Genomic DNA, 12,129 nt, shown 5'->3' on the forward strand with positions numbered 1-12,129 from the left:
TTAGTGGGGAAGTCGAAGAAGGTACATGAAAAACGTAACGAACCTAAAGGACCATTTGCCTAACGTGAACAAAATCAGGTATTGTTTCAACTTTGAGGGCATGTTTTTAGCTTGCGCCGAGCGTCACTATCTTGTGTTTGCATTGCATGCGATTCACCGCGCCTCTATCGACGTCACGAACAGCGCCCTCTCGGATTGGGCTTATTTTCAAGTTTGTAAATAACATTGAAACTAATTGTTTTAAACCTTAGTCAACTGTTTAATTATAGTCTATTCATCATAACACATATTTTAGTGATAAAAGCTTTATTTTGATAGCCTTTGGAGAAAAAAAATATCGTACAAATCTAGAACCACAACTTTCCTCATATTTTTACTCAACATACTTAAACAACAATAACTCACTTACGCAAAGACAGGTTGGTTCTCAGCTTACAATAATGGTAAATAAATAAAGTAAGTTTTATAACAAGCAGAGTCCGCGTAGAGAAAGCAACAGTCTTAAAAAACGTCATCTGATGTGCACTCCTGACAATGCTAATAAAAAAAGCACAACTTCATATTTATACTATACAAACACATGTGAAATCAAAAATTATAGTGAAAATTAGTATAAACGATGGCAAGCAAACGATGTACAAGAACCGTACTAAAACTAAGGCCCCTTAATATTGTCAAATATTAGCAGAAACACCAACCAGTGGAGATGAAATTGGGGGGAAATAGTAAAGTAAGTATAGCCTAATTATAGTAAAAATGGTAACATATATATTTTAATTGTTATAATAAGCTGATTATTAACTAGTTTTCGGCCCATCTGGTACAAATTAAGTAACATGATATGGAACAAGAAATGAACATACAGGACTAACGATAAAAACACAAGCTACAACTTTGTTATAATTGCTATGGAAAATCGCATATTGTATAACTATGTAAAAAGTATTTTGGTTTCGCCAAGTCTCTATTTTGTTTGAATAATTCTGAAGATGTGAACTGAACAAGTCTTCTATCCTAATGGGGCCTGTTTTCAGACACAGTGGAACTCAACGTCTCCATGGATTTAGTCTTCATTTCAGTCGTTACTGACTTTGACATCTCGGTATTTAAGTTCTTCGCATTGCGCTGTGCTGAGATTGTCGTGTACAGCGTGTAGAGATACGGATTTAAGGAGGAATTAATGGGCAATATGAAGACTACAATCCAAGCATAGATGTCTGAGCCTATTTCCACCACCCCCGTCTGTGACAGAATCCCCATTATTATGACCGGCATCCAGCATGCGAAGTCAGTCCCAACAATCAGCGCCATCTTGACCGCCATTTTGATTTCGCGAGTACGGTGCGCCGTGACGCGAACTTTACTCGCTGTGCGTTTGACCTTGACAAAGATGGCGACGTAGCAACAGAAAACGATGACGAAACAGAGTAGGTTTACCCCTAGAAACAGAACGATGGAGTAGATCCACGCGGGTTCTTTCCCCTCGGCAACGGGGATCGATATCGTGTCAAAGTCACCGAGTGGGTTCATGATATAACTGGTTTCAAGGGAAAACCCTGTTGATTTTGTTATCAACGGTAGCCCGATACAGACATCAGACAGTCCGTACACATTCGAATCCCCGTCGCCAACGGAAACCGTTGGTCCAGTGCTAAGACCAATAGCGGCACACCACATCACAGCAACGATGATCTTAGTTGATCTCTCCCTGAGTTTAATCTGACTGAAAGGGAACACAATGCAAAAGAAACAATCTAGACTTATGATAGTCACAAAAAACACCGAGGCCTCACTTGATACGACCGACAGTACTCCGGCGATCTTGCAGACCACACTCGATCTCCACGCGTGCGCCTGCCGCGCGTATTTCTCACCGAAGTACACATCAGCCACGGCAAGAATCAGCATATAAACACCCATCATGAAATCAGATACGGCTAAATTCAACACTAGGAATGAATAGGTCTTCTTCCCGCCTCTCTCATTACCGTCTCTACACCTCCAGACGATAACTATGATGTTGCCGATGAGGGCGCTAAGTCCTAATAGCCACATCGAGACGCGAAGCAGTGGGTTCTGCATGAGACTGCCACAGAGGCTGAGCGGTGGCTGTAACTCGGTGGTAATGCACTGCGAAACGTTTAGCTTGATTGCAGAAAGAAACTCACAGCAGAGACGGTAGTCATCCACGTAGCTGTAAATCAAAACAACAAATCAATCAAGGAAATTAGTGAGTTTTAAAACGCATGCAGAAAAAAAGAACTTTACACCTAATAATACAAGAAAAAGTTCTTTTGTAGCGCATTTTACAAAAACTGTCTCATCAATGCGCTTTTAAGTAGTGCGGGCCGATTTCACACAGACACAAAAACATCGCAAAACAAACTGTCAATATTACCATTTCGATATGTACTGTGACATGACACTTTACTTTGCAAAAAAATAACAAAAACGATTAATTTGCATTTAAGATCAATCTTAGCTCTTTGTGAAATAATGCCCCATGAAAATTTACTATTTTGAATTGAATTGGATTGAAATGGATTGAATTGAATACTGAATACTGAGTATTGAATATCTTATATCGAATATTGAATATCGAATATCGAATATCGATTATCGAATATCGAATATCGAATATCGAATATCTAATATCGAATATCAAATATCGAAAAACGAATATCGATTATAGAATAAAAAATATAAAATACCGAATATCGAATATCGATAATCGAGTATTGAATATTGAATTGAAATGATGAATAGCACTTACAGCAAAGATAAGCTCTTGAGGTCACCGAGTGCACCCTCACGTACATCCACTGGATCATCACTCGGCAACCCGCCCCTCAGAAGCATTCTAACAAATGAAACAATGATATCAGGCATAATATCAGTGTTTTTTTCAAGTTGTAACATTCACAACAGGGCCCAATTTCATACAACTGCTAAGCACTTAAATTTGCTCAGCATGAAAAAAATCCTTTATAACAACAGGTTTACCTACCAACTTTTAATTTGTTGCATATTGCTTGTTACTGGTATTCAGCTGTTGTTTGCTTATCCAGAAAATCGTTTGAAATATGGTAAGTATACCTGTTTTCATCAAGACAGAAAAATCAAGCTCAGCAAATTTCTGTGCTCAGCAGCTCTATGAAATTGGGCCCTGTTTACCAACATTTTACAAATCGGTGCAAGTCTCTTGTGTGCAGGAGTGTTGGCTGTGAAAAGAGCCGAAGTGGTTTCGACGTTTCAACTTAAAGGGTCTATGTAACTTTGTGTAGGACAAAAAACACAATGTCCACAGATTTACACTAAACTTACACAGTTTGAAGATAATGATAGTAGAAAGCTTCCCTGAAAATATTACGTGCTGAGGTGCTGTAGTTTTTGAGTAATGAGTAAAACAAGTCACAGAATAGTTTTGGTCTCATAAGACCAAAACTATTTTAGCATGTAAAATACCCTTAACCAGTTATGATATTATACCAAAACCATAGCATAACTGGTTAATACGTTATTACATGCTAAAACTGAGACGTTACTCATTTCTCAAAATCTACAGCACCTCAGTATATAAAATTTCAAGGGAAGCTTTCTACTATCATAATCTTCAAACTGTGTAAGTTTAATGTAAATCTGTTGACATTGTGTTTTTTGTTAGGAAAAGGTACATATTATAACCCTTTAAAGGGTCTATGTCAGTACTTTTTCCTAACACAAAACACAATGTCCACAGATTTACATTGAACTTACACAGTTTGAAGATTATGATAGTAGAAAGCTTCCCTTTCTACTTACTGAGGTGCCGTAGTTTTTGAAAAATGAGTAAAACCCAAAAAAATGTCTCAATTTTAGCATGTACAAACCTATTAACCAGTTATGCTATGGCTTTGGTATAATATCATAACTGGTTAATGGGATTTTACATGCTAAAATTACTTTCGTCTGAGACGAAAATTATTTTGTGACTTGTTTTACTCATAGAGTAAGGACTTTTACTCGATTCTCAAAAACTACACAACCTCAGTTAGTAATTTTGAAGCGAAGCTTTCCACTATCATTACCTTTCAGCCCTTTAAGTTGAATGTAAAACCTGTGGACATTTTGAACAAGTACAATAATCCTTTAAGCAGCCGAGTATTTTCGAAACGTGGGACCACACTGGCTGGTTTTTGTTTTCTTTAAGAGCTAACTACTCCACTAATTACTCCAATTAAAGAGATTCACACGACCCTTGTAATTCTAGAGCAGTGTCTTGCTACCGGGCAATCTCAGTAGTCTAGTTGCCAAGACACTGCTCTAGAATTTTAAGGGTCGTGGTTACCCCACCCGAGAAATTTGCCTGTGATTTTTTTTCTTTTTCACATGACTCTGGAAAGTACTGAGTATACAGTACTAACACACATATGTGTATGGGTAAAACACAATTAATATTCTTTATCCCCGATGCAAATTTAATATCTTATATAAATCTTTCAGTTTGGATAGACTGTCATTTTCAAGCATTTTCAAGTATTTAGATAAGTTCGTAACGAATCTCTTCAAGAGTTAAAGTTGAGTGTAGATTCGTAAACACAATCTGCACTTTCATCAAAAGAGTGACGTCACAGAACTAGTTTGTGTCATGGCCGAGCGGTTAAGAGCACCGGATTCAAGCTCTGGTGTTCGATCAGCAGAGTGTGGGTTCGAGTCCCGGTTGTGACACTTGACATACGTTTAGTTGGTGAGGTAGTGCTTTCTGCTCTGTCAGCCAGGTTTTAGATTGATGGTACCCAAGCATACATCCATATGGACTGTAAAGGGGTATCCTGTTTCAGACCCAGGAGAAGGTGGCAACGGCCCCTGGAAAAAACTGTAGCCCACACCTTGTGTGCCTTGCGACTTGCATCCAGAAAAAAAAATCAAAATAATAGGCATGGACCTTTAAAGACACTGGCCACTATTGGTAATTGTCAAAGACCAGTCTTCTCACTTGGTGTATCTCAACATATGCATAAAATAACCAACCTGTGAAGATTTCAGCTCAATTGGTCGTCGAAGTTGCGAATAACTATGAAAGAAAAAAACACCCTTGTCGCATGAAGTTGTGTGCTTTCAGATGCTTGGTTTCGAGACCTCAAGTTCTAAATCTGAGGTCTCTAAATCGAACTCGTGGAAAAGTACTTCTTTCTCAAAAACTAAGTCACTTCAGAGGGAACCGTTTCTCACAATGTTTTATACTATCAACCTCTCCCCATTACTCGTCACCAAGAAAGGTTTTATGATAATAATTATTTTGAGTAATAACCAATAGTGTCCACTGCCTTTAAAAATAATAAAATATCTTACAAGTTTTGCAAGTGCACCAGTCCATTGAAACCGTTGGTGTCTATCGTGGTCAGAGGAACATTCTTCGCGACCCTGCAGAAAACAAACATTTTAATAAACATATCGATTAATATACAGAGAGTTGGAATCGAACCACGGGCAGCAATGTTCTTAAATGATACTATCTCAAAATAATTGTTAGCTTCACAACTTACTTGGTAACAAGCAATGGAGAGATTTTGATAGAGTAAAACAATGTGAGAAACGGCTCCCTCTAAAGTAACGTAGTTTTCGGGGAAGAAGTAATTTTCCACGGATTTGATTTCGAGACCTCAGAATTAGATTTTGAGGTTTCGAAATCAAGCATCTGAAAGCACACAACTTCGTGGAAAAATTGTGTGTTTTTTCATCATTATCTTGCAACTTCGGCGATCAAATGTTTTCAAATGTTCACAGGTTATCACTGTTATTTTGTGCAATGTTCAATACAACAAGTGATAATTATGGTCTTCGACAAATACCAATAGTGTCCAGTGCCTTTAAAACATTGGAGATAGCAATCCACAGACCAGTTATTAGTAAAGTGGTGTTTAGTTTAATTATATGGTTTAACGGCTCACTGGCCAAGTTGATTAAAGTGCACCTGGCTATAAGTTATATTTAAGTAACGTACTCTAATGTAAAAGAGTGAAACACCACTTGTTTTGTCCGCCTTACCACTCTTGCGAAGAGCCGTATGCCGGGAAAATCTTTTTAGAGTGATAGACGGCTACTTTCAACTCGATTAAGAGTGAAGTTCGTTCCAATTTCACTCAAAAAGAGTGACGCAGATTTACTTTCGCTCCCAAAAGAGCGGAACTGACACCACTTGGACAAGACAGTGAATATTACATTAAAAAAAAGTAATATTTATTATTCAAATATTGAGTGGCTCAGAGTGGAATGGGAGGAATATTATCGCAAGGTAAAATGTTGACTGTTCCATTTACCGAGCGATAATATTCCTCCTATTCCACGAATTAAAGCCACTTAATATTTTGTTTTATATATTTGACATATAGATCCTTGTCATTTGATGTACTTTAAAAATCACACAAATTACTGACAACCAAAAATCATATAGCGCCGCGTAGCGGCAACAAACAAATTGGATCACAACCTTTAGCACAAGTGCTCCATTGTTTTAGCAGCGGCGCGGCGGCGCTGTACTGCTGAAAAACATTGGAAACAAGGATGATCCTAACTGTTGAATGGGAAATGATATTCCCCAAGGGCGAATAGGTCTTTTTGAACGCCGGTGCGGATGGGAGTAATAGTGAATGTCACGTGAAGTAAGTGCCACCAATCAAATGACAAGGATCTGTATGTCAGTTATATAATTCAGTAAATATGGCCCATTCAACATTGACTCGTTGTCTATTTTCTTCGGGTGCGCCACCGAGTCAACGGTGTATTTGGGTTAATTGTTCACAAGTGTATTTTCGGATTCGAGTTGTGTTTGAATAAAACACCAGTTGTATGTGTCAACGTTCAAGAAGAAACGTATAAATTGTATTTCATTGTTTGAGTTTCAATCCTTTGGGCGGGATGGCTGAAAATGCCAGCCCGTCCATAACAGTTTACAACCGCCAAAACACAGCACGGTTTAGCATTTAATGGCCAAACAATTTCACAGGGCCGCAGTATTCATTCAATACTGTAACAGCCAGCAAAAACGGCAGGTTAAAGGCTGCCTTTAACAATTTAGTTTCAGTGTAGCCTTGGTCGTCTATAAATGAAATGCAACGACTGATAAAAATCTGAATAATAAATGGACAGCCAAATTGTGTGGCAATGAAAATTAAATTGAATTAATTTATCATATTTTATACGACTGCTCGTAATGGTGGCAATGGCGCCGATACAGGCTGTAGTTACATTCCTTAATGGCCTATGACTATTATTTAACGTTGCCTTGGATCGGAAGAGTTGGTCCATAAAAAGCGTTCGAAACCGTTTGTAATGAAATGCATATGGTTAGAAAGATGTTTTAAAAGTAGAATATAGTGGTCCACACAAAAATCACCCAAAATTGCACGGTTTTCATTTTACGTCGCTAACTAACACGGTCTGCCATTTACGGGAGTCAAAATTCTGACTCCCATAAACGGCAGACCAATTCCAGGCATATTTGTGTAGAACGTTGTATTCTACTTTAACTAACATCTTTCTAACCATGTCGATTTTATAACAAACGGTTCCAGAACGCTTTTCAAAGACCAACTCGACAGATCCTAGGCAACGTGTTCCTTTAACGATGGTCGTTATAGCAGCATGTGCAACAACACAGACCTTACAAGGCTGTCGGCCTAACGGCCGACGCATGCGGATAGCGTACGGGGGAGTCGTGTCGTGCGGTGTGACTACACACAGTAAACACAGTGTATACGGGTGGGTTTACAGCGGCGTCTTTTCGGAGTGCGCGAGGCTAATAGAGCTACGGTATATCAATCCAAGAAACGTGTCTGCTGCCCTCTCGTGGGTGCCCCCAAGCCGGGAAGAGAGGCTGCAATCTGAAGCAAGCTCGAATGAGGCGCTAAAGTCGACCATTGGTTGATTTTGCCTGGTACCCAGGATGTTTTGAATGCACAGGTAGCCATGGAACATGATGTTATATTTGTCAGCTGCACTCATTATACCCCGGACCAATCAACACAGATGTGCAAAGCTTACGTCACTGCACGTTTATCAAATGACATTATTCTATCCAATGAAATCGGTTGTTCTGAAAAACAAGTACTCATCTTTAACCTTGCAGATAAAGACAAGGGACCTGTCTATTAGTACAGTTACTTGCGCAAGGACACAAGTGTCGCAATCCGAAACTGATCAATTCCAACAACGCATCGGAATAATGATTCAATAACAACAACAGAGGGTGCCATCATCCTGAGCTTTACGGTGTTGCAGACCGTTTCGCAAATACCATTGCGCAAGCGCAGACTGTTGAATGAGGTGCATTGTGGGATAGATATGGAACAAATTTGATCAACAGCTTGACCACAATGCAAGCTTTACGTGCTCGCCTTAGTAATAGCGTCGGCTCATTATTTTATTATTTGTTCGTAGGCCCTCAATATAGTCTATTGTAGACAGAAATGACAGCCCTAAAAAGGGGATACCGCGTTCAACATTAATTTGCCAAACTGCAACCGGGGGTTGTCAACTTAGGGTATTTTGGGTGACATAGGCTCTTAAAGGGTTGTGTAGGGAACTTTTTCGAAATTAATGCTCGGACGTTTCGAAAAATACATGGGTTTTGAGATGTTTTTATATGGAGGGTGAATAACTCGACGGGCACTTAGACTACCCATCATTGAATTGAGCAGAGGGAAGAGGATAAAGTTCAGCAGTTAGTTGAATATTATCTTCATTAATATGTCAAAAGCTCGGAGACTTTAAATGGTCTGAGTGCTTTTTGTAGTACACAAAACACAGTGTCAACAGATTTACATTACACCTATAGGGTTTGATGATGGGAGAAGGCTTCTCTTAAGATATTACTTTCTGAGGTGCTGTACTTTTTTTAATGAGCAAAAGACGTCACAAAAATAATTTTCGTCTCAATTTGTTGTCATGAAAAAAGCATGTTCGTGACATTGTTTTTTACTCATTTCTCAAAAACTACAGCACCCCAGCTGGTAATATTTTGTGAGAAGCCCTTTAATATCATTACCTTCAAACTGTGTAAGTTTAATCTAAATATGTGGACATTGTGTTTTGTGTTTCCAAAAGTATCCCAGTCCTTTTTTAAGTATCGTGTATTTTTAAATAGTTAGCATTTTGCACTGTAGGCCCTATGATATTGGAGTTACGCGTTACGTTACGTTACGTTGCGTTACGTTACGTTACGTTACGTTGTGTTACGTTACGTCACGTCACGTTATGTCACGTTAAGTTATGTAACGTTACGTCACGCTACATTATGTTACATAACGTTAAATTACGTGATAGTATTACAATACTTTTATTAAAAACAAATCTTTATAATTTCAAAAGATTTATACAGCGCATTTCCAAAAAAGACTAATGCGCTTTACAATAAAAATTGAAATTAAATACAAAAGAAAGTAAAAGACCACTCACACAAAAAGCACAAGAAACAGCACATAGAGGAAGTATATACAAGTTTAGCAAAAATATCAAACCTACGGGAAAAGCATTTCCCTATTTGACAGTGTTAAATACTTGAACATTTATTGATTCATACAAGGTTTTCAAACTCCGGAGGTCCGAGAAGCTGTTCGGGGCAATGCTGGAGATTGGATTGTTGGAAATGTCCCTGCAAAGGATAAACAAAGAACAAAATCAAGTTTGTTATATATGAATAACGATGTTGGATGAATATAGCCACTTTGTTTCTGGTCTTCAAATGGCTACAATTTGTTCGTGTAGTTAATCGACGGCAAATTGCACATCACACGTCGGCAAAATGAGGGAACAGCTCAATAAACTGAGTACAACAAATTAACCAATTAGCTGTCGACCTCTTGCACATTTTTTGATGCAGAGGTTCATGTACCGTAACCCTTGTCTGTTCGTGAAGAATATTGGATATGCCTTTATTATGTGAGGCTTGAGAACGTTAGGGCCAGCAGACTAACCAGGTAAAGTTCCACTGTTTACGTCGCTCTGATCACGCGCAAATAACCAATAGCAATGATTTACCTGGCAAGTCTGCTGCCACCTAGCGTTCTCAAGCCTCCCATAGGCCTTCTGTGCCAAAAGTCCCCCATTACTAATTTTGAAATTGTCTACATTTGAAAAGTGTCATTTAGACCAATTCACACAAGTGTGTATACGCCTGAACGTTGGACCTACTGTTGTTCCTCCTTTGTTTATAGACGATGTGACCTATGTTTACATTCAAACCGCCCTCTGTTGACAAAACACTGTATACATCACGTTTCACCGGGCAAAAAGACGAGTAGTCATGGTAAAATTGCATACACTTTCTAGCTGGCAGCCAAAACACAAAGACTTTGCCTGGCGGTATGCGCACGAATCGTTCAATGAATCGTCACAACAGCTCCCATTGGTGTTGTACACGTTTTACAACTGGGACCTTTCCCAAACCGTGGACCCTATTGTCCCCTTTTGTAGTAGGTCCCCGGTTTGAAGATTTTATAATCACCCCTCCCCAATCCCCCATAACGATATTGTCAAGTTTGAGACACCACTAAAAGATAGCTCAGTTTGTACGGCATCGACACGTTAAAGGATTTTTAAAATGTCCACAGATTTAAATTAAACCTAAAGGGTTTGAAGATAATGGTAGCGGAAAGCTTCCCCTCCAAATATTACTTACTGAGGTGCTGTAGTTTTTGAGAAATGAGTAAAACAATATAATGAAAAAACGTTTGTAAATGCTTAAAATAGTTGTCGTCTCATGAGCCGAAAATTATTTTCATGACATTGTTTTACTCATTACCCAAAAACTACAGCACCTCAGCACGTAGTATTTTCAGGGAAGCTTTCTATACGGTCATTATCTTCAAACTGTGTAAGTTAAGTGTAAATCTGTGGACATTGTGTTTTTTGTCCTACAAAAAGTACATACAACCTTTAACCCGGAGGTAGCAAGTTCCAATCCCGTTCTGGTCAATTATTTGTTCACCCGAAAACTGTTTTGGATTAAGGAATAAACTTACAAGAAGGTTAGATTCTGCAGATCGGAAAATGTACCCGCCAGAATCGAGTCGATTCCATTTCCTATCAAATATCTGTTGAGAATAAAAACAAACTGATTAACAAAACAGTGAGGTACTCTGCGTTCCGTCTAGCCCTTTGAATCGCGATGTGTCGGTTTTTGAGAAATTAGTAAAAGAACGTCATGAAAATACGTTTTTACATGCTAAAATAATAATTGTCGTCTCTTGAGCACTGAGACGAACATTATTTTAGCATGACATTGTTTTACTCGTTTCTCAAAAACTACAGCACCTCAGCAAGTAATAATTATTTTCAGGGAAGCTTTCTACCATCATTATCTTCAAACTGTGTAGGTAAGGTTTTATGCTAATCAATATTTTGAGTAATTACCAATAGTGCCCTATGCCTTTAATGTGGAAGTGTCGCGGCCGAGCGGTTAAGAGCACCGAATTCAAACTCGGGTGTTTCTGATCAGCAGAGTGTGGGTTCGAATCCCCAGTCGTGACACTTGTGTCCTTAAGCAAGACACTTAACCATTGCTTCGTCCTTCGAATGGGACGTTAAGCCTTTGGTCCCGTGTGTTGTGTAACGCATGTAAAGAACCCAGTGCACTTACCGAAAAGAGAAGGGGTTCGCCCCGGTGTTACATAGCTGTGGCTGCTGTATGCGCCGTAGCACCTTGTAAACCCTTATACGGTGCTTCATAATTGGTCTCAGAATTCATCACTGCAATAACCTATCTTTCTGAAAGTTTGTATATACTCAGCGCCTTCAGTACCTTGTTTGGTAGATACGTGCGCTATATAAGACTTCGATATTATTGTTATTAAAGTCACCTGGAAATATAATTTTTTTCTTTCAAACATAAGAGTATATGCTTACGAACAATGAAACAATTTTTTTAGTAATTGTTTGTCACGATTTATATGTTTAAAAAATAGATAAAGTTGTTTGGGGGCTGACTCCGCCTACCCCTTTTGTGACGTCAATCGAGGCAGACTTTGCCTGGATGCGTATAGTAAACACACGTGCAAAGTACATGTACGTCCAAGTCGTGAGTTGCTACATTTCAAAAAGTGTTTTTCTGCATTCAGCAGCAATACACCTGGTCGGCATTGCCGGAAAAAA

General features: G+C 38.8%; 1 protein-coding gene across 1 annotated transcript in view; it reads right to left on the reverse strand.

Moving 5' to 3' along the window:
- Positions 1–163: 163 nt before the first annotated feature.
- Positions 164–12,129, reverse strand: part of LOC117299145 — a 42,252-nt gene continuing 30,286 nt past the window's right edge. The window contains exons 19-23 of the mRNA XM_033782609.1: positions 11,001–11,072; positions 9,560–9,631; positions 5,332–5,403; positions 2,774–2,860; positions 164–2,194 (exon numbers count right to left, since the gene is read on the reverse strand). Coding sequence (XP_033638500.1) covers positions 1,015–2,194; positions 2,774–2,860; positions 5,332–5,403; positions 9,560–9,631; positions 11,001–11,072 — 1,483 coding nt within the window. The 3' untranslated portion in view covers positions 164–1,014. The remainder of the gene's footprint in view (positions 2,195–2,773; positions 2,861–5,331; positions 5,404–9,559; positions 9,632–11,000; positions 11,073–12,129) is intronic.

Source organism: Asterias rubens, chromosome 14, assembly GCF_902459465.1.
Source record: "Asterias rubens chromosome 14, eAstRub1.3, whole genome shotgun sequence".
Classification (NCBI taxonomy): domain Eukaryota; kingdom Metazoa; phylum Echinodermata; class Asteroidea; order Forcipulatida; family Asteriidae; genus Asterias; species Asterias rubens.